We start from the raw sequence: 23300 nt of genomic DNA on the forward strand, positions 1-23300 counted from the left end.
TAGATTTTAAACCATTATCTTATACTTCGGCTATTCAAAAATAGCAGATATACAAGCTTAGACTGTATATCTGAGAGCAACATTAGAGAGCAAGGGATAGGGATGGGAACATTACTGTATGTGTGTATGAATTCATGTGGCAAAAGAGTTTTTTTTTGTTCACCCTTTTTCTACCCAATTTAGTAGTTAATCCCCACAGTAGGGAGGATGTAGGAGTACGTGCAATGACCACCAGTATCATGCACCCTCCCTGCCCGGCTTCCCTCCCCCGAGCACAGACCAATTGTGTTCGCATAGACGGACGACAAATGCGGACGCGCCACGGTGGATTTGAACCCACAACCTCCATGGTGGTGGGCAGGGACTTTTACCACTGTGCCACCTGAGCGGCCACCAAAAGGAAGGACGAGTTAACATACATGTTCTGGTAGGTGCTGAGGGTGAGGTGGGTGGAATGCTCCACTCCCACTGGGGTGTCTGCCTGGTGAATGGTTCCTCTGGGGAAATACAGCAGGTCACCTGCCTATTATGATAAACAAACATACATTCGAGTCATGTTTCTATACTTCAGTTAGCCAAACAGCTTAGCAAAATTGCTAAACTAATCAGGAGAGAGAACTCACAAAAAGGTTATTCTTCGATATATTGTGAGGGTGGTGGTAATAGAGCAGTATCCTGGCTTGGCCATACAACTAATATATATATTTTTTGTTTTGCACCGGCAGAATTTCGTCTGGCCACTGCAAGGCTAATAGAGCAGGAGTTCCTACCACCAGTATGTGGCCCGGCGCCGGTCTGTGGGACATGTACCACTAGTATGCGAGAAGGCAGCCAGGAATTCCAAGTTTTCCCGGCCGTGAATTAATAACCTTGCATGACCAGGATTTTCCAACGACATGCTACTTCCAGTGCTGCATAACAGTGACAATCACTGTTGAATCCTTCCTATCTTCATCTTAGCCTTCAGCACGTGTTGAGCAGCGTTACTAAGCTGTATTGTCGCGATCGCTCTCATGAACACTAAACAGGATTATTTCATTCAAGTTCAACTATCAGGTAAAGAAATGTGTCTATCTGCAGGTTTAACTAAGGTTTTCCACCTGTTCAAAGTCATTTCTGATACTGAGTCACAGACGTTACCATTTAGGTCAATGATATAACATTGTGTAGTGAATTGATATAATCAGCAGGCAGTCATGGACTGCCAGTCAACTTCTGTATTTTGGTACGATTGATACACAGCTCTTATATGACACAATCCAACATTTCTCTATGGGGAACTTCTAAAGGGAAAATAATCTGTGACCCAAGGGCATAGCGCCCGGCCTCTAGCGGTAGCGATGTCAGACTTCGGTTCTCTATTCACCTTTTTCATACGGCCCATAAGTCTTTGCATTTGTGTGTGCATAAGTTCCTTTCTCTTGCTGTGTTGCCAGTTTTGCAAGAGAAACAAGTGACCAGGTCTATGAAAACAACCACAAATGAAAATAGCTGATTTACAAGCTCACAGCGACACATTGTGAGGTTGGTGAGAGGTCTGTTATTTAAAAACACATTGAGAATAAGTCAAAGGTTGCTTATAATTAAGGAGACATGGGAACGTGGCCTGAAGAAAGGAAAGCACACACACAAGGAGCCCCAGTGCCGTGGCGGGGAAAAACGTGGATATACATCTTACTTTGAGTATGATGTCGTGGGAGGGGCTGCCGATGCGCTCCTCAGGCTCCAGGCTGTACTCCCTGGCCAGGAGAACCGTAGGAGGATACAGACGCCAGTGTTTCTGGCCCTCCAGCTGCAGAATGAACACCTAAAGACACATTTGGAAACACATCACTTCAAACTTCAGTGGTTCTCAAAACCTTTTCATGTCAAGGACCCCCAATATGATATGGATTTTGGCCGCAGACCTCCATCTCAGAAAATGTTAACCCATTTAGACCGGAGTTAAAAACATTCACTTTGAAAGAATATATATTTGTCACAGTCTGAGTGGGAGTGTGGGTGTGTCTGAACCACCTGCATTCTATCCCCTGCAATCATGCCCACAGTATTTAAGACTCAGTCTCTCTGCAATCTCTGCCAGATTGTCTTGTGACCTTCCAAGCACCCAAGCCATATTCAAGCCTTGTCTGACTTCTGTTTTTGCTTCTCCTAGACCACGATTTTTTGCCAAGCCCTTGCCGGTACTTCTGCCCTCGCTGACTGCCTTGGATTTTGACCCTTGCCTTCTACAGTTTTTGTTTTTTGCCTGCCCCTTGCCTGTTTTGAAGTTTTTGGAATAAAAACCAGTTTCTGTGACTTTGTGTCTGTATCCTGAGTCCTTTCCACGTGTGCCTGACATTACAATCTGGCCATGATGGACTCAGCAGACATGAATGCCATGCAGGCAGCAGTGCGTGAACATGGAGCCTTGCTCCATGACCAGCAGAAGGGTATACAGCAAGTGGGCTACAACCTGAATACTTTGGCTGATTCTGTCCAGGCCCTCTCCGCTCAAATGCAACAGCTGTGTCTGCAAACTTCCTCGACCACTGATGAGTCTGCCTCCGCCCTGTCTAAACAGCCTGATGCTCCTCAACCTACTGCCAGAGAACCCAGACTGCCCCCACCTCAACCCTACAACGGTGAGCCTGGAAACTGTCGTTCCTTTTTGTCCCAGTGTTCATTGATTTTAGAGCTACAGGCCTCAGCCTTCCCTACACATCGTTCACGGGTGGCCTACATAATAACTTTACTCACTGGCAAGGCTCGGGAGTGGGGAACAGCCATATGGGATTCTGATGACCCTATTTGTGCTAATTACAATGACTTTACCAAAGAAATGAAGGAGGTTTTTGACCGTGCTGTTTCCGGCAGGGATGCTGCCAGGCAGTTGCTGCAGCTTAAGCAAGGCAGCAGATCAGTCTTTGATTATGCCATTGATTTCCGTACTCTGGCTGCCTCGTGTGGGTGGGGAGACACCGCTTTGTATGATGCCTTCTTGAGTGGTCTGTCTGATGCTGTGAAGGATGAACTGGTGTCACAGGAGCTGCCAACTGAGTTCAAGGAGTTGGTGAAGCTGTCCGGCAGGGTCGACGCTCGACTCAGGGAGCGCCACTCTGAGAGGAGTTTTTTCCGACCTCGCCCACGGCCCACCACTGCTGCTTCTCTGTCGTCGCCTCCCCAGGAGGCAGCCCCCCCTCCAGAGCCCATGCAGATAGACCGTGCCAAGCTGTCCCCAGAGGAGCGCATGCGCCGCCGCCAGGAGAACGCCTGTTTCTACTGTGGCCAGGTGGGCCATCTCTGCCTCAAGTGTCCATTAAAAGCCGACGCCCATCATTAGAAGCAGGGCTTCTGGTGGGCACTGCTCAAGGTAATTCCCCTGCCAAACGTTCTTATTTACCCATTATGCTGTTACTGTCTGATGGTGCTCACCCCCTCACAGCCCTCATAGATTCCGGGGCAGATGAGAGTTTCATCTGCGCGGACACAGCCCGTCAGTTGAAGATTCCTATGCTTCCCCTGGAACAGCCTTTGATGACTAGTGCCATTAATGGACGGAGTCTCACACGTATTACTCATGTCACAGAGCCTGTTGGGGTGCGGATTTCTGGAAATCATTCTGAACGCTTATCTTTTCATGTTATGGATAACCCTCATGTCCCCATTGTCCTAGGCTTTCCCTGGCTGTCAGTCCACAACCCCCATGTTAATTGGGCTGATAACACTATTATGAGTTGGAGCCAGTTTTGCCACTCTCACTGCCTAACTTCAGCTGCCATCTCTCTCCCCCTGGAGCCAGACAGAACTGAGGAGTTCCCAGATTTGTCCTCTGTCCCTCCTGAGTACCTGGACTTAAAGACAGTTTTTAGTAAGTCCCGTGCTGTTTCCCTTCCACCTCACAGGCCTTATGACTGTCGTATTAACCTCCTGGAAGGAGCCATGCCCCCCAAGGGGCGCCTTTATTCCCTCTCACATGCAGAAACTGAGGCGATGAACAAATACATCTCGGAGTCCCTGGCCGCAGGCATACTCCGCCCATCGTCCTCCCCTGCTGGTGCTGGGTTTTTTTTTGTTGGCAAGAAGGACGGTTCCCTAAGACCATGCATCGATTACAGAGGTCTAAATGATGTCACTGTCAAGAATCGATACCCATTGCCACTCATGTCTACTGCCTTTGAACTATTGCAGGGTGCACATGTCTTTACTAAACTTGACCTACGTAATGCATATCACCTTGTGAGGATAAGAGAGGGAGATGAATGGAAAACTGCCTTTAACACATCCACAGGGCATTATGAATATCTTGTTTTACCCTTTGGTTTGACTAATGCTCCTGCTTTTTTCCAGGCCCTTGTCAATGATGTGCTGAGAGACATGGTGAACCGTTTTGTTTTTGTGTACTTGGATGACATCTTGATTTTTTCTCCCTCTCTCAAAGAGCACAGACACCATGTCAGGCAGGTTCTCCAACGCCTCCTGGAGAACCGTCTCTTTGTAAAGGCAGAGAAGTGCGAGTTTCACCAGAGCACAGTGCCATTTTTGGGGTTTATTGTGAGTGCCGGCCAACTTCATGTAGATCCTGCCAAGGTAAAAGCTGTCACTGATTGGCCCAGACCAGCCACAAGGCGTGATCTCCAAGGTTTTTTAGGTTTTGCCAATTTTTATCGCAAGTTTGTACGCAACTACAGTACCGTTGCTGCCCCACTCACGGCTTTGACCTCGCCCAAAGTGCCTTTCTGCTGGAATCCTCAGGCTGAGGATGCTTTCTCTAAGCTCAAGCATTGTTTTTCCACTGCACCTATCCTAACTGTCCCTGATCCCTCTAGGCAGTTTGTTGTGGAGGTTGACGCCTCAGAGACCGGAGTGGGTGGTGTGCTGTCCCAGAGAGCCACTAAGGACAACAAACTGCACCCCTGTGCCTACTTCTCTCATCGTCTGTCTCCCCCTGAGCGCAACTACACCATAGGAGATCGTGAACTGCTGGCAGTGATGCTGGCTCTTGAGGAGTGGCGCCACTGCCTTGAGGGAGCGGCCTTGCCCTTCATCGTTTGGACTGATCACAAAAACCTTGAGTATATCAAGTCAGCTAAACGCCTTAATTCCCGCCAAGCTCGATGGTCTCTGTTTTTTTCACGTTTCAATTTCACCCTGTCATATCGCCCAGGCTCAAAGAATACTAAGCCGGATGCCCTGTCCAGGATCTATTCTCCAGAGAAGGAGCCTTTGGTCCCTGAGCCTATTCTGCCTCCTGAGCTGATTGTTGGGGCTGCACTCTTTGATGTTGAGTCGCAGGTTCTGAGGGCCCAGAATCAGGAACCCGGCCCGGGTAATGATCCTCCTAACTGCCTTTTTGTCCCCACATCTGTTCGTCCAAAAGTGTTGACCTGGGGACATGGCTCCAGGTTGGTGGGTCACCCAGGGGTGGCACGAACTATGGCCTTCATTAAGCGGCGCTTCTGGTGGCCATCCATGAGGGAGGATGTGAAGCAGTTTGTAGCAGCCTGTGACACATGTGCCCGGAACAAGCACAGCAACCGACCCCCGGCTGGCCTTCTAAGACCCCTTCCTGTTCCCCGCCGACCCTGGTCCCACATAGCCCTTGATTTTGTTACTGGTCTGCCTGTTTCCGACGGTAACAATTGCATACTTACTGTTGTTGATAGGTTCTCCAAAGCAGTTCATTTTATTCCCCTGACTAAGTTGCCCACGGCCAAGGAGACAGCAGAACTGCTAATCACTCATGTTTTTAAGCTTCATGGTTTACCCCAGGATATAGTTTCTGACAGGGGACCCCAGTTCTCTGCTCAATTCTGGAGGGCGTTTTGCAAACTCATTGGCGCTTCTGCCAGCCTGTCTTCTGGTTTTCATCCCCAGACCAATGGCCAGGCAGAGAGAGCCAACCAGGACCTGGAGGTGGCACTCCGGTGCATGACCTCCTCCGACGCCACATCCTGGAGTAGGATGCTTCCCTGGGTCGAATATGCACATAACTCACTTCCCACTACAGGTACTGGTCTGTCCCCGTTCCAGTGTTGCCTAGGCTACCAGCCTCCACTGTTTCCTGCACAGGAGGAGGAGGTGGCGGTCCCCTCAGCCCAGGCTTTTGTTCGACGGTGTCGGCGGACCTGGAAGCGGGCTCGAGCCCGTCTGTTGCAGTCGGTGGCCTACTTCAAGAAGCATGCTGACGGACGCCGCTCTGCAGCACCCCGCTACCGTGTAGGACAGAAAGTCTGGCTTTCCTCCAGGAATCTGCCTCTGAGGGTCCTGTCTCGTAAGCTGGCACCAAGGTTTGTTGGGCCTTTTCCCATTGCCAAACTCATCAATCCCTCTACAGTAAGATTTTCACTGCCTCGGCCCATGCGACGTGTTCACCCGGCCTTTCATGTTTCCCAAGTCAAGCCTGTTGTTCTCAGCTCTCTCTCCCCCCCATCCAAGCCCCCTCCGCCTCCCAGGGTCGTCGACGGTGGAGAGGTGTTTACGGTCAGGCGGTTACTGAAGGTTCGCCCTAGGGGCAGGGGTCTCCAGTACCTTGCTGACTGGGAGGGCTTTGGACCAGAGGAGAGGTGTTGGATCCCGTCCAGGTTTGTCCTGGATCATTCCCTCATCGATGATTTTCACCGTGACAACCCCGGTGCCGTGGATGGGGCGCCAGGTGGCGCCCGTAGGAGGAGGGGTACTGTCACAGTCTGAGTGGGAGTGTGGGTGTGTCTGAACCACCTGCATTCTATCCCCTGCAATCATGCCTACAGTATTTAAGACTCAGTCTCTCTGCCAGATTGTCTTGTGACCTTCCAAGCACCCAAGCCATATTCAAGCCTTGTCTGACCTCTGTTTTTGCTTCTCCTAGACCACGATTTTTTGCCAAGCCCTTGCCGGTACTTCTGCCCTCGCTGACTGCCTTGGATTTTGACCCTTGCCTTCTACAGTTTTTGTTTTTTGCCTGCCCCTTGCCTGTTTTGAAGTTTTTGGAATAAAAACCAGTTTCTGTGACTTTGTGTCTGTATCCTGAGTCCTTTCCACGTGTGCCTGACAATATTCAAAGATTTGCGCCACATTTTTACGATTTTTCAAAAATAGTAGACCTACAAGTTCGTAGCACGCCACTCGGTGGCACGCTGAGCTTGAGCTCATATGAGCTTGAGCTATGAGCTCGTAGCACGCCACTCGGTGGCGCGCTATGAGCTTGTATATCTGCTATTTTTCAATAGCTAAATTATAACATAATGTTTAAAACACCAAAAGGGGTTCCCGCCCAAAATGGGGTAAAATATATACACACCGGTAATATATAATATTCAAAGATGTGCAAAGATTTTCATTTCCCCCCCCCCCAGAAAATACCAGATCTACATGATAAATTATGCCCCCCCGCCACGACACACACACACACACACACACACACACACACACACACACACACACACACACACACACACACACACACACACACACACACACACACACACACACACACACACACACACACACTTTATAAATCACATACTGTAGCTCACAGATTAACAATTGAAAGAGACAATCAAGTGGAGAAACACTCAAACCTCATGAGCTTACTGTAAGTCAGTGGTTAGTTACCAATGTTTTATACCTTGGAGAGCCCCCTCCTAAAATCTATCATTGGTGATTTGTGAAGGAGGGGTCATTTTGGGGGTACTAGCCAGGGTTGAGAACCACTGCCTAAAGCCCAAACCACACCAGTTGCAACTCCTTGCAACTTCCTTGCAACAACACAGTTTTGCAACAGTCTCCTTGCAACTGAGGGGATAATGGTTACAAGTAGTTGTATGTTGCAAGGAGTTGCGTGGCGAATCATTGTTGCAGTTTGGGTTTTAGATCATGACTATTTATATTTGTATTCAAAGAATAAGCCATACATACAAAGCTAAATTGCAGTTAGGTTACTTTTATTACATTTCACAATACCTACGTCAGTTACAAAAAGCTATACTTGAAATTGAATTTGACATATGTGGTTTTCACACAAACATTTTAGGTTGTTTATGAAGAGCAAAATGCCATTTATACAAATGAACAGCATCTTTTATTTTATTGGGAACACTGTACCTCTACGTCATCGTAGTGGGAAGGCAGCCCCTGAGATTCCTGGGGTGTGATGTAGACATTGGAGCCGACTAGAGAGCCAAAGAAACATTCCAACATCTCCTGAATCCTCCACAAGTCATCCTGAGAAAGACATGGAGACAATACTATTAAGATTAAAGTATACATTTTCATGTTGTATTGTTGTATGCTGTATTGTACTATGATGAAAACTAGCAGATATAGGAAATATTTCTTCAACAACAACATTCAAACCATGTCTTTTTAGTTCTGTCTGGCTTTAAGACTGGAGCAGAGGGCACAACGTCAACTTGAACTATAATAATTTTATTAAACATGCAGGCTGAATAAAAACCTGGTATAAAAGGTGGTTTAAATAATTTCCAAACATTCGGAACTTCATTAATTTTGTACATGCCAGTTACTGTAAGTATTAACATGTGTGAATTGTGGACCGGTCAGTCAAATTTGAGTGGCTTTTGTCAGTGTAGCTGCTCATTTGGGCTCACTTCCTAACAAGTTTGTTCTCAAAAGGTTGCATATCATTGATTGAAGTATATATTAATAGAATGGGTACATTTCACATGAAAGCACTACTCAAGGACCTCCACATTAATTTAACATTTGTGACAACCACATTTTGTACATTTGTTTACAACTTTTTTTTTTATAGCAGATCTACAAGCTCACAGCGTGTGCGAGTCGCGACACGTTGTGAGCTTGTAGAACTGATGAATATGATGCGATGTTAAACTAAACCCTTTTTTGGGCTTGCTTTCATAGACATGGTTGTTCGTTTCTTTTGCTAAATCGGAAAACACTGTTTATCACCTTGAATCTTTGTGGCTGATGGAACTGGATGGTGGCTTTCTTCTGAACAAAGTCCTTGTTGAGAACGTTGTATTTGACTCTGCCCTCCTTGTTCAGAGTCTTCTTCTTGCCCTGAACACAGCGACACACGTTCAGGTCTCTGGCATATTCCAAGCCCTGGGGATAGGGTTCAAACATCAAGTTGATTAATAAAACAATAAATGATAATAATTTTTGTATTTTATTTTTTTGGGGGGGTGGAGGGTACATTTAATGTAGCCTTTTTTTTCAATGCAAACATGTATTATATTGTTCACGTTGATTCGTTGACATGAAAAATAAAACAAATAATGAAGTAAACAAAATGCTTTTCCCTTAATCAATTCATCAAAAAAAGTATATTAATTGTCTCCACCAGCCGAAGGCATGGGGAGAGTATGTTTTGCACTCCGTCCGTCCGTCCGTGTGTCCGTCCGTGACCAGCTAATCTCAGCCACCGTTAACCCGGTCGATGCCAAATTTTGCACACACACTCCCTGGATGCCAACCATGAACCTCTGCCCCAAACTTTCCAGAACGGCCTGTTATAGCGCCACCAGGAGGCCGCTTTGTGCAAAACAAGTTTTTGCACAGTACACCTACAGATTTTGTCCAAACATCACGCAAATTGGTACACAGTCTCTCTAGAGCCATTCAACCAAACCGGTCTTTCAGATTTCTCAGACTCCATCCTGATTGGTTAAGATTGGCTTCCAAAATTCACAGGAGTGCTCAGTTTCAAACAAAATGCTGCAAATCATGAACACATCGCGTGATTTCCGTGAAATTGTGCACCCACATTCCCACTAGGCCGAGGACGAAATGCCACATGAACAATTTCAACTCAGCCTCAAGGTGGCGCTATAACTGGCCCAAAAGTGTTTTTACCTCTAACTGCACGGATCTGTGGATCCTGGTGGAGACCTGTGCCCAGTAGGGCACTTTTTCTAGTTTATGCTTGCTTTTTGCCCGCTTTTTCCTAAAACGTTCGTCCTACTCCTCCCGGCCAACACTATATATATATGCAGTGACAATTAGTCAATTATCCCCCTCCCCACCTGGCTTCCCTCCGCCAAACACAGTGTGTTTATGTAAACGCTCGACAAAGTCGGTGCACCCTGACGGTTTCGAACCCACAACCTCCGCCACCCGAGCACCCATCGAAGTTAGCAATAATATAATCGCAGAGAAGAAGATAATGGACGGTTGGCAGGCCTACCTCGGAACACAGGCCCTTCAGGTCAGACAGCTGGAACAGGGACTGGTAGTACGAGGCTGTAGAAGGATCAGACCTGTGCAGATGGAGGGGCTTTTTCTCCCAGTACTCCTGGAAGAACTGCTCCAGCTCCATGGGGGCGATGAGGCTTTGGAACAGGCTGCGAGGCGTGTCAAAGCACAACGGAGGAGAGCCTCTACTCTGTTTAGCCTCAACGCCTGCGGCCTCAGCCTCCTCGACAGGACGTTTGGCGGCAGCTTTCCCTTCCTTTGACATTTTCAATCTGGAGAAAAGATTTGGAGAATATTGGTGGTGAACTGGTGGATTGTCATGCAAATAATTGCTAGTTAGAGATTTTGTTTCTGTCGTTGAACACTGGAACATGTGAATAGAAATTACCGTTTGGCTTTTAGGATTTGAAGTTGCACAGGTGCCGTTATGACAAATAACCGAAATACTAATCCGCCGTAGATGTTATGAGCTACTTTCTGTCAAGAAATCCTGTGCAGACCTGATTATTTCCAAGTGTTTTTGAGTGGTGCAACCACTCCAAGGAACAGCAATGTCCGTGTTCACCTATGTGTTGGTTCACCTATGTGTCCGCCTATGTATGTGCATGACGTTAATGAGCACCAGTATGACTATTAGTACCAGTAGGGGCGTGGTGTGCCAGAAACAGAGAGAGAGATAGTGCTGCACGTGCTGCACTGTTGCCTGCTAATGAGAGAGAGAGAGAGAGAGAGAGAGAGAGAGAGAGAGAGAGAGAGAGAGAGAGAGAGAGAGAGAGAGAGAGAGAGGAGGGGGGGGGAGTTGCACCACTCAGTTCACACGGGTGTGGTTTTTTAATTGGAAGCGCTCGTTTTCAAAGAAAGCAACATCCTATTTCCAATGATTTCCAAACTCTTCCAAACACTTTTTATGTATTGACAGAAAAAGTAGCTCGTAACATGTCTACGGTGGATTCTTATGAAACAAAACCTTTGCGGATAGAAAGAGCATAATTCAAGCTTTCCATACAGGTGAATGATGAGGTTTTTAGTTTTTTTTAGTTTTTTTTTTTGCGGCTTACGCCTTTTATTGATTTTTTAAGGGACAGATAGTAGGCTGACAGGAAACGGGAGAGAGATGGGGGGATGACATGCGGTAAAGGCCGTGTCGGGTCCGGGAGTCGAACCCGCGGCACACCGCGACTGGATCACCAGTCCGGTGCCCAGACCGTTACGCTACGGCCTGGGCCATGAATGATGAGTTTAACGTTGGTTAATAAAATCAGATAGGACTTTTCTGTTTAGATGTATGGGAGTTGATATTGCGACTCTAGATTCCAGATATAAAAAATATGATCTAAGAGTTGCTTGTGGATAATTGGATCCATTGGAAGACATATGTTATTCTTTCCATTTCCTGAAAAGTAAAAGTTTTGGACATGCAGGCTTTTCACATGACAGGTGATATGCATATAGGGAACACCATTGTATTTGATTGTACTGTATTCTGTCTTCCAAAATAATAGGATCAGCTGCTGCATGGGATCCAACCTTATCAACACAGTCTGATCAGGCCAGGGTTAAATAAAGACACGGCTTTTATTATTAAACACTGAAAACCACAAAAGCCATAACAAATATCAACCCCAAATAAAAACTACATCACTAGCATCTTATTCCATAACAGTATTTTCACACGTTTTTGTATAGGACAGTTCAGATTGAGACTTAATCTCATAACAGTAACATGCAATTTACACCTTAACAGTTAACAAGGACAACTTTAAACGTTTAAAAACGTTTCTATTTCAAACAGATCAAACTCACCAGGTTTTTATAACTCTATGGTTTTTTCCCTTGCTTCTTAGAGCTTCCTTAGTTCCTTCACACCCACGTGAGTGTGAGTTGTGTGCTAGACGTTAATCAGTCCGACAGGAAACGTGAGGCAGCCAAAGCAACGAGAACATCTTCTGCATCTTCAAACAACATGTAAAGAAAGACTTTAAATCCTTATGTTAAGCCATCAAATTAAAGTTATGACGCGAGTGATACAACTGCCATGCCACGATTTATATTTAAAAGAACAGCACGAATATATAATGTAAACAATGTGTACAGTAAACAGTACACGCCACGGACAACCTACAACATTCACTGCAACACCGACAGAAAAATCACTGATGTAATGACCTAAAGAGGACACCAGATGGCGGCGTTGTATTTATTTCTAAACCCAGTTATTTATAACCAATCTCCTAATACAATTGTGGCTATTATATGTCTCAGCAGAACCGGGTCGCCGCCGGGTGAGAGTTGGAACTCTCCACCTACGGACACAATATTCGCAATCATCCAGTAAAGTAAAAGTACCTGGCTCAACATTGTACGCGCATAATTGGCTGTACACACCTTCACCAGCAGGGGGCGGTAGACAAGACACCAACTCACCGCCACGTTCAGTCTTGACAAGCAGAAGTCTTTGACTTATAGGGGATTTGTCCGAATTTCCGTTCACATTGTAATTGTAAACACAGCACGGAGACTCGGAGAGAGCTGCCGTTAAGCGTTAAGTTTATCGTTAGAGACTTAAGTTGAGACTTGAGTCATAGTTTCACTTTAGAATAGGATTATAAACACAGAGCTCTCCAACATGACTGCTTTACTACAAACACTGAAGTCCCTGATAGAGCAGCGGCTGAATGTAGTAGCCAAGGACATCTTTATGGACGTGGAGAGGATCATCACAGAGCTAGAGGACTCCACAAAACAACAACACACACTACTGCAGATACACCCAGCAGGTTGGTACAGTACAGCAGAGCCTAGCCGCAATTTGCAACTCTAGATTTTTTTACAATCTGTTGAATCTAGAGTTGCAATACCCTCCATCCACTTCCTATTCATGATTTTCGGTTTCTGATCTGCTGGTCTTAAATGACGTTAAACTCACCAACATTGCAGCTGTAGTCCAAGCTTGAATTATCCTCTTTCAATCTGCCGAGCTTGTTTTTCATAAAAATCCCCCGTAGACATGTTATGAGTTACTTTCTGTCCAAAATATTCCAAGAGTGACATTTCCGAGCCGCCATTTGTATTTTTGCAACGTGCCGTAAAACAAGATGTGAGGGGGAGCGCTTGTTTAATAGAATCTTACCTGCGCAGGTAAGACACCCAAAGAAGAGGCAGACACAGTGCGACGCCCCATCACACACAGCCTTCTATTAAACAAGCGCTCCCCCTCACATCTTGTTTTACGGCACGTTGCAAAAATACAAATGGCGGCTCGGAAATGTCACTCTTGGAATATTTTGGACAGAAAGTAACTCATAACATGTCTACGGGGGATTTTTATGAAAAACAAGCTCGGCAGATTGAAAGAGGATAATTCAAGCTTGGACTACAGCTGCAATGTTGGTGAGTTTAACGTCATTTAAGACCAGCAGATCAGAAACCGAAAATCATGAATAGGAAGTGGATGGAGGGTATTGCAACTCTAGATTCAACAGATTGTAAAAAAATCTAGAGTTGCAAATTGCGGCTAAGCAGAGCCACTCACTCTCGGCCACTCACTCGCTCACTCGCTCACTCCAGCAGCATGGTGGTGTTATTACGGTGAAATAAGACATTTGGTGACCTGCTGAAATTTGTGACAACTGACAATCGTGTAGACAATCACATAATGCCAGTGTCCGAATGTGTAGCAAAGTTCAACCTATTCAGGCCACGTATTTAAAAACCTCCACGTAAATTGTGTGAAGTCCGCCATGATGCTGGAGTGCGCAAGCGAGTGTGGGTGTGAGCGAGTCACAGTGGCCGAGATTTTGGGTAGGCCTATTGGAGTGTCCAGGGTCCTTGAAGTGGTTCCAGGTGGTCCCTAGCTAAAAATGATGGAGAGTTGGTGTAACCAAATGGACCCTTGTAGATATTTAACCATTTGGAGTCCATTTGGTTTCATTTTACGCTCTCAAGTTAAATTATTGTTTAACATCTGGCATTACAAATATTTTGTATTTCAATGAAAGTTTGCCTGTTTTGCCTCTCCTAATTGTACCTATTGTTTATAATGGGTTGAATCTAGAGTTGCAATACACTCCATTGACAATTCCTGCTTGTATTAAACCTTAAACTCACCAACATTGCACAATGCATTCATAAAAACGAGTGCTTCCCAACTCCAATACTCTCAGGCTTTCACTTGCACAGAATTTCTAGACAGAATGCATCTATTCTGGACAGAATTGCATCCATCATTATGGATGCAATATATTTTTGGAAACAAAGTGCTCTCTCCTATTTGTAGATCTCCCATTGCTATCGGTGTGTAAAGCGGAGGAACCGGAACCTCCACATGAGGAACCAGAGCCTCCACAGATGAAACATGAGGAGCTACTTCTAAGACCAGAGGAGGCTGATGGGTTAACGCTGACATTATCCCACTGGAACCAGAATCTTGACACTCTCTCAGGTAAAAAAATAAAATAAAAACGACCCACACGCTTAGCGGTTTTGCTCATTCCACGAATACACCATCCTTGCACGTGATACCTCGTTGTAAAGATGACTAATCAAGCTTTCCAACGTTATACAATTCAATACAAATTGGTATTATCGAAGGGGAGTAATATTCAGCAGAAATAAAGATTCCGAACTTAAAAAAAGAAAAGAAAAAGGGTTTATGTTTATATATGTTCTTTTCTTTGGTAAAAGGTTACATTTTGCAGCTTTATTTTTGTTGATTTTGTTCATCTGCCTGCCAGTGTCTGTCAGCCCAAAGACATTATCACACAACAACGTGCACTGGTCCTCCAAGTCACCGATTGAGTAAGTCACAATTTTTATTATACTTGAAATAAATGGACCATTTCACCCATTCGCAACGTGTCTTCATATAATTGGTCCTCACTAATGCTCATTATAAGATGTCACCATTATTTCATTGAATTTTTGTATTAAAGGGAGAACAATTACTTCTATTATAGCTTTCCATGAATAGAAGGGGACAGACTTGTGTATAGAGGACTACAGTTATAGGATAGAAGAAACCGTTGCCCCTCTTAGATTTCAGCCAGGCAGCACTGTTGCGGCACATGCATTTACTGTTAAAAAAACAATATGATAAAGGACTTGTCTTTGGCAGGACTACGTTCATTTTAATTCACAATGCTACTGCTGTCTAGAGTATTACTACGCTTGGCTCGACAGTGATCTCACTCCCTTTCCCATTTCTAATTTCTATAGGATGCTGGAAGCCAGTAATGTGATCCGGGCCAGAGTCCTCTCTGCACTTCCCAGTCTCCCTGTCGAGGTGCTGGGCCGTGTTGTGGAGTGGCTGATAGATCAGGGAGCAGTGACGGCGGAAGATCTGCGCTATGTGACGGTGGAAGACCTCGAAGGGCTCATGACACCCATTCAGTGCAGAAAACTTCTGAAGACCATGAGCCACCCTGACAATGACAAGTACTTGTAACTTTGAGGGCATTACATTTAGTTTGACATGGTTCCACAACATTTTGAAAATAGCCACACTACCGTCTCACAATGCCTTGCACTGCGAGGCGTTGTCAGCTAAGTTCATTCAAGGACTAAGTTCATTTTAATTCACAATGCTACTGCTGTCTAGAGTATTACTACGCTTGGCTCGACTGTGATCTCACACCTCCACACTCTTTCCCATTTCTAATTTCTATAGGATGCTGGAAGCCAGTTATGTGATCCGGGCCAGAGTCCTCTCTGCACTTCCCAGTCTCCCTGTAGAGGTGCTGGGCCGTGTGGTGGAGAGGCTGATGGAGCACGGAGCAGAGACAGAGGAAGATCTGCACTATGTAACGGAGGAAGACTTCGAAGGGCTCATGATGACACCCATTCAGTGCAGAAAACTTCAGAATGCCTTGAAACGCGCAGGTAATTAATTTGTAACACGTCATTGTTTTCCGACCGCCCGCTCATTAGTCCGACCATTACTAATTACTAACCCTAACTGCAAGCGGAAGCCATGGGGTGAGTCTTAACCAGCCACGTAGTCGACTACGTCCTCATATAATTAAGGTTTTAGATTTCAGTGAGCACACAGTATCCTGTTGCAAAATGTGGCAATAGTAAACCAATGGTATGCATATAACAAAGAGCACTAGGTTTGTCTGGATAGGCCTAATGCTGAATGCACTGTTCATTTCTGTGAATAACTTATTGATGAAAAATGTTCGACTACCCTTTTTCGCTGACATAAACTATATAAAAACCAAGCTATGATGACTAAAACTATGACTAAATATATCGTCAATTTTGTCAACAAATAAAAACTAGACAAAAATGTTTGGGAGGGATTTGTGGACAAGCAATCCAGTAGAACTAAGGCATGTAATTTTATGTTTGGTTGTGTGTAGTTGTAGTGCTCCGAAAATAGCAGATTGACAAGCTGAGATTGGCTTGTAGATTGTCTATTTTCCACACGCATACAGTACATGTAGTATAAATCGGGCATTATGCCGCCATCAAGGCCAGCTAAAATAAATTTTAGTCTGTAGATTTAGTCTACTAAAATCATATGGTATTTAGTCGACTAAAACTAAATGGAATTTTATTCAAAAGACTATGGGCTATATCTTGCCACCCCTTATCCCTAAACTAATTTGCCATTTTTTACTATTTCATAAAACCTTTTAAAATAGTTTAAATACAAGCTCACAATGTCTCAATGTAGATCGGCTAGTTGAACTATTTTAAAAGGTTTTTTTAAATGGTGACAAATTAGTTTAGGGATAAACTGGCGCAAGATGGAGCCCTATGATTAAAACCAAAAATTGCTGTCAAAATTAACACTGGCTGACTTTCTCCATTCTAGAGCCTGAGTCGATGTCTGCCCCACCAAGGCAGATGTATTCATGTGTGCCACTGGACCAAAGCGCTTCAGTTTCAACAAGCAGTCCCACGTCCTCTCCGCCGGCATCGCTCACACGCTGGCCTGAGAATTTCAAAGTAAACTGGGACAAACTGCCCCCCAGTCTACTCACAGCCCTCCGGAATGGAAAAAGGCCTTCGCCGGTAGACAGGCGGCACATGGTCCGTGTGATCGTCAACGACATGCAAAGAATCGCTGTGAATCCACGCAGAGCTGAGTGTATCGTCGTCATAAGGAACATTGTGGACCAGTATCCCCAGTCGTTTGCTCACGATTCTCTTCTATCTCAAATGAAGACGCGCGTAGATCACGTGAACAGAAAGAACCCTCTTGCTCGTCACAGAAAACGGAGAAATCGGGCTAAACCACCAGGCGGACCTCCAGACACTTACGGCTGCACACAGCGGCAACCCGAGCTTCCACGTGATGAGGAGACGAAAGAATCTCTGGAAGATAAGAGACGAACGCTGACAGATCTCTTTTCCTTGGGTATGGAAAGTACGGATGTGTCAAAGCTGATGGAAACGACATATTCCTTGCAGCGCCAAATGATAAACGCCGATCCAGCGCCACGTCTAAACGATGTGAAGCAGCGATGGCCACATTTGTTTTCCCCGAGGAGCATGTGCGCTCATTTCGAACGGCTGACGGACGTTCCGATTCTCCGAGAGATCGGGGCTTTTCTCGAAGAGCGTGGCAGGATCATCATGGAGTTCTTCATACGAAACCCTACCAATGATGCTGTAAAGGCTGTTCTCCACAGGACGGAGTGCAGTGTGACTGCCGCAAACATCCTGCAGCTTTTAATGGCACACTTCGAGGAGCCACTGGATGCCCTCGTTATCCAAACAGATGTACGATTTGTACCTTTTGTTACAGTGTCTGATTTAAACTGTATTATCATAGTTAGACTTCTTTCATTAAATTAACTTTATTCCATTTTTGTATTAGCATTGTAGTTCATTGTCAGCCACCATGCATCTGGAAGGTTTAACGATCTTTTTATTTTATTTTAAGGATTCTGCTTCCCCAGCCTTTGTGCAGTTGACTGTCCCACTTGCTGACACCCCACGTTTGATTGTGGCGGGTGAGTATACAATGCTCAATGAGAATAACATGGGACAGCTGCACTCTTTGTTTACAACGTGGCTAAGACTACAAATTAGACAAAGGGCCTATATTACAACCATATAGTATTTCTAAGAAACCCAAAAGAAAGTTGGCAGGGATAGATGCATTTTCTAATATCTACCAATGCAAAACTATGGAAACCAAATCTAATGACCGTATTGTCCCGTATATAAGACGACCCCCATTCCTCAAGACTCATTTGTGTTATTTTTCAACACACATGGGGGAATGGGCTCTATGCACACAGAATAACTTCCTAATTTCGAGCCCCTTCCCTACTTCCTACCGATGTTACTAATTAAGAGTGGTTCTCAAACTTTTTAATTTCAAGGACCCCCATAACATAACGTACAAATGGAACTAATTTGGTTGCATTTGTGCACAGAGTTTCAGACCGGTACGCGGCCATTTGGTCAAACATAATTCGACTCAAATTTAATGTAACAGATTTTCATACTTTGTCATACAACCATAAACAATCTGAAGAGATTGATTCCATTTTGTTTCTTTCTTTCTTTCTTGCTTTCTTTCTTTCGTCAGGTCCAATGAATGAGTCAAACCAGCGATGGATGATGAGCATACAAAAGCAGGTGTTGTGTGAGGGAGAGTCCTTTCTGGTTGGACTCGCTGTGCTGTTCTCCTCGTACTACAACTTCAACCTCCAGTATCAGCATGACGCAGCGTGCACACTGGAATTCATTCAGAGGTGCGAGGTTGTTCCACACACAGACCCCTTTTCCACCGGTTGGTTCCCAATGGGAACCGGTTCAGTTCTTTTTGGTTTTTAGTGCATGAGCCAGAGCTCCAAAATTGTTGGGCAAACTAGACTTATATTAAATTGTTTATATGATCAATACAAGTACATTAATACATGATAACCCTTCCACAGTAGTAGCTTTTTCATATTTTCGATTATTTTGCATATTTTCCTACATAATGCCTCATTTGCATATTTAAAAATGTAAAATTTGTAATACAATAAATCATTGTCTTCGTGCAAGTACTCAATTGGGGAAGTTTCATGGTGATAACAATCTAATATAGGTATGGTTTTGCCCACTCAATTCATAATTAACGTTCCAATTTTGGAGCTCTGGCTCATGGACTAAAAACCAAAAAGAACTGAACCGGTTCCCATTGGGAACCAACTGGTGGAAAAGGGGCCACAGAGACATGCATGACGCAGTGTGCACACTGGAATTCATTCACATTTAGGAGCTTTGTACTACACTGTTTACCAAGTGCGTCGGGACCCAATTGTTTTTGTATTTTTAGAAAAAAAACGAAATCGAAGAAATTCCCGAATCCCTAAAAAAAGAAGAAAAACAAAAGTCGTGAAAATAGCTGATCTACAAGCACACAATGCGTCACCACAAAACAATTATAATATAATATAATTATTCTAAATGCCTAGATTGATACGATTGTCACATTTCACTTCATGTGAAATGTGACAATCACCACTACATTGCACCGAAAAGGCTCTTGCTTGATATTTGTAAATTGATGGGCCCAAAAAGAAGAATATATTTTTGTTCTACATCGTCTTTCAGATGCTGCATTGTTGTCTGGCCTGAGAGGTGCACAAAAGCAAGCCAGGAGATGATGGTGCAAAACAAAACATCGGTGAACCCACATGTCAGCGCACTCATGGAGAAGCTCAGCAACTCAGACCTGTACCCAGGGCTTAAAGTTCTCCGTCCTAGGGACGGATTTCCGTCCTGAGGATTTCGTAGCGTCTTGGGATTTTCTTTTGCTTCAACCCCTGCCTGTACCATTGATTTATTTTTTATTATAACACTATCAGGGTGCTTGAACCACTGTTCTGTTAAAATGCTGCTGTGCACTCTGCATGCTCTTAGAGGAATCTGTTTTCTGTGTTTCTCTCCCCCTCTACTGATTTTCCTGCTGTCCTCAATAAACCTTATGCAGACTTCTTGCCATCTTGCCAAGTTAATGGCAGGGTGGCAAGTTGGCAACTAGCCACAACTAGCCTCGATTTCAGTAAAGCAACGTCCTGCTGCCTCCTGCATTATGTGCAAATTCAACAGGTGGTACGCACTACGCAGGGCCATTGAGTGATATCCAACGAGCGATTCCAAACTCCAACACTATCATCTGCAAGGAATGTCTTGACAGAAAGTAGCTCATAACATTTCTACAGTGGATTTTTATGAAACACTTTGCACAAAGAAAGAGGATAATTTAAGCTTTTTGTACAGCTGCAATGTACAGCTGGTGAGTTTGACATTGTTTAATAGAATCGGATTCTGTTTGGATGTATGGGCTGTTAATGGCAAATTGAGGCAAGTTGCCAACCTGCCACTAGCAAGATATCCGCGGTCTGCATAAGGTCAATCCCAGGTCCAGCTCATCAGTGAATAATAATAATAATAATTCCTCAACTCCGCCTCACCATTCTCAGTGGTCTACCAATCATCTCCATTCACTTCCCCACCATGTTCAGACCATGCTCCTCTGGCTGTGTTCAGACTTACAGGCTTATGTGTCAAAGTCAGGCCTGTTTCATGCACTTCTGTTCAATATTGTTTCTGGGAAACTAGGTAAGAGCTGGGGTACATTTTCATCACATATTTTCTGTTAGGTGTGTGTGAGTGCCACCCTCTGAATTTCTGTTTGTTAGTGTAGTAGGTTTTGTTTAATTTGCTATAGAGAAGTTATTTCCATTTGTTCAAGAGATGGTAGTAATTGGTTTTATGCTATTTTGATGTGGCACTCACCTGTCATTTCCCCTGCCTTTTGTTCAGACACTTGTTAAATAAAACACTGAATACTGTGTATCCATCAGATTCCTCCATTCTTTCACTGGATATATGATGTTGTCCCTTTAAAACCCTATAGGCCTACGCCGCCGCCTAACACCAGTTTGGGACATAACTATCAGGGTGCTTGAATTCCACACGGTTAAGGTCTCCACACACCGGGCGCAAATTCAGATTTTTAAGCGGCGTTTCTCCATCGGTTTTCCGAAAAACGTGGCTGGTGTGCAACCACCTTTACTGTATGTACTGTATGTTAAAATGTTAAAACCTGCTGTGCGCTCCACGTGCAGCCTGTCAATTCGTGGCCACCCCATCTCAGGCTCTGACAAAGCTATAGAGGGTATGCACGTGACATCATCAGCATACCCGGAACGGAATGCCTACTGAGTGGCAAAGAACTACTTTCTGGCCTTGACAGCCCATACATCCAAACAGAAAAGTCCTATTTGATGAAAAGTCCTATTTGATTGTATTGAATTACTTTAAACAACATTAAATTCACTTTGTCACTCCCTTTGCCACTCGATCTGCCATTCACTTTATGCATGCGCATACCCTCTATTGCCCTACGTCACTCAGCGTGAGCTTTTCGGAAGGGCTGAGATTCATCCGAAAAAGACTAGCTCTTATGCTCTATTCACACTTTTTTTTCAGATTATTTTCCCCTTCTGCTGTTAGTGGGATCATCACAGTAACCACACTTGTTCTGTAGATGGAATGATCGCAGCTGGGACAGGGCTAGATTCCAGCCCTGACCAGCACCGCTCAATAAATGTAATTCACACTTATTTACGAGCTGGATTATAGACTTTATAGAACATTCCCTCTGAGGTCTAAAATAGCAGTGATTCCATATATTCTAGAGGTTTGTGTCTAGATTGTGTTTGTCCTTTACGTCAACTTAAGTCATTGACTGCAAGAATTATTTCAGTCTGTGTCTGTTCCCTGCCAAATGTCCGTTCAGTGAGGTGCCTTATTCAAGGCAAAATAAATACCCCGGGTCTTGAACCGGAAGTTAGTGAACGGCCAAGTGGCCCACTGCTCCTCCTTGTGAATAGGGGGAGGGCTGTCTTACTGAGACAACATGTAGTCCTGGAGCCCAGTGTCCATGACATCATGGAGACCATGGACATGAAATACTAAAATATCTAAAAACACATATTACAAGTACTGTCAAGGTCCACAGGTGTTTGGTGCCCTTAAAGGAGTAGTTCACCCCAAAAATACTTACAATTACACAACCCATGAAACCTTGAATTCATGTTTTTGTTACATTCTTGAGCCAATAGTTTGATGACCGGCAGAGTCAACCGGTAGGAGAGACTCAAAGAGACTAGTCAAGACTACTGACCGATGACCCGGCCGGTAAAAAATGCAGTTCAAGAACCGATGACCCGGTAAAAAATGCAGTTCAAGAATGTAATAGTTTTCTCTGATATTATCTTTTTTCCTAGACCTCCTGCACTTCCCTGCGTGTAAAGAGGGGGTTTCCCCTGAACTGGAGAGCCTCATTTTGACCCAGGAGAAGCCAGAGCTTCCACAGATTAAAGAGGAACAGGAGGAGCTACCTCAAAGAACAGAAGAGGCTGAAAGGTCAACGGTGACATTGCTATCGGTGACAAGTGAAGATTATTATGAAAACAGACAGACAGAGCCTCTAGCCAGCACAACTACTGGACACATGAAAACGCACTCCAATGTGGAGGACTGTGGATCATCACAACCAAGTAGTGATGGCCAGCTCCTCTCTTATCATTCTGTATTTGACACTGTAGTCAGTGACGAATGGAAGCAGACAATGGGAGATCAGTCAGCTGCTAACACACTGAAATCACACAAGACACAACATGTGGAAGGACAAGGATTGGAAGGACTGTCCCGAGACCTAATGTCATCAAAACAAACATTCATGAGTCACACAGGGAAGAAACCTTGTACTTGTACAAATTGTAGCAAACACTTTCATTATTCTAGTTCTTTGAGGGCTCACATGACCCATACAGGGAAAAGGGCCTTTAATTGTACATTATGTGGCAAAGGCTGTGGTCGCGCCAATGGACTGAAAATACACATGAGGTCTCATACTGGGGAAAGACCATTTAGGTGTATCATGTGTAACAAAGGCTTTACTCAAATGAGTGATCTGAAGATACATATAAGGATTCATACTGGCGAAAAACCCTTTACATGTACCGTCTGCGGCAAAGACTTTAGTCAAAAGAGTAATCTGAAAAATCACATGAGGATTCATACTGGAGAAAAACCCCATAGTTGTACAGTTTGTGGTAGAGACTTCAGTCAGTTTGGTAATCTAAAAAAACACATGAACATTCATGCAGCTGAAAAGCCCCTTTAGTTGCACTGATAACGGCAAT

At 44.5% G+C, this 23300-nt stretch overlaps 2 protein-coding genes across 3 annotated transcripts in view; one reads left to right on the plus strand and one right to left on the minus strand.

The window, feature by feature from the left end:
• Window positions 1-10407, minus strand: part of riox2 (ribosomal oxygenase 2) — a 15280-nt gene extending 4873 nt beyond the window's left edge. The window contains exons 1-5 of the mRNA XM_083783876.1: window positions 10130-10407; window positions 8893-9048; window positions 8065-8184; window positions 1679-1807; window positions 420-523 (exon numbers count right to left, since the gene is read on the minus strand). Coding sequence (XP_083640002.1) covers window positions 420-523; window positions 1679-1807; window positions 8065-8184; window positions 8893-9048; window positions 10130-10402 — 782 coding nt within the window. The 5' untranslated portion in view covers window positions 10403-10407. The remainder of the gene's footprint in view (window positions 1-419; window positions 524-1678; window positions 1808-8064; window positions 8185-8892; window positions 9049-10129) is intronic.
• Window positions 10408-12648: 2241 nt separating this feature from the next.
• LOC310872847 (uncharacterized protein) lies at window positions 12649-20906 on the plus strand. Of its 2 annotated transcripts, XM_083785018.1 has the most exons (9): window positions 12649-12914; window positions 14414-14578; window positions 14871-14934; window positions 15352-15570; window positions 15803-16014; window positions 16955-17865; window positions 18029-18098; window positions 18683-18848; window positions 19696-20906. In XM_083785018.1, the coding sequence occupies exons 1-9, from the start codon at window positions 12764-12766 to the stop codon at window positions 19865-19867; spliced, it is 2130 nt and encodes a 709-aa protein (XP_083641144.1). In that variant the 5' UTR covers window positions 12649-12763; the 3' UTR covers window positions 19868-20906. The 2 variants fall into 2 exon arrangements, with proteins under 2 accessions (XP_083641144.1, XP_083641145.1); XM_083785019.1 differs by lacking the exon at window positions 12649-12914 and having other exon boundaries at window positions 14469-14578; window positions 14821-14934.
• The last annotated feature ends 2394 nt before the right edge of the window (window positions 20907-23300 follow it).

Source organism: Protomyctophum parallelum (genome assembly GCF_964188405.1).
Source record: "Protomyctophum parallelum genome assembly, chromosome: 15".
Lineage (NCBI taxonomy): Eukaryota > Metazoa > Chordata > Actinopteri > Myctophiformes > Myctophidae > Protomyctophum > Protomyctophum parallelum.

Coding starts and splice junctions, on each gene's coding strand:
- LOC310872847 (XM_083785018.1), top strand. CDS start 12,764: ATGACTGCTTTACTACAAACACTGAAGTCCCTGATAGAGCAGCGGCTG. Junction 12,915..14,413: donor ACTGCAGATACACCCAGCAG/GTTGGTACAGTA, acceptor TCCTATTTGTAG/ATCTCCCATTGCTATCGGTG. Junction 14,579..14,870: donor GAATCTTGACACTCTCTCAG/GTAAAAAAATAA, acceptor TCTGCCTGCCAG/TGTCTGTCAGCCCAAAGACA.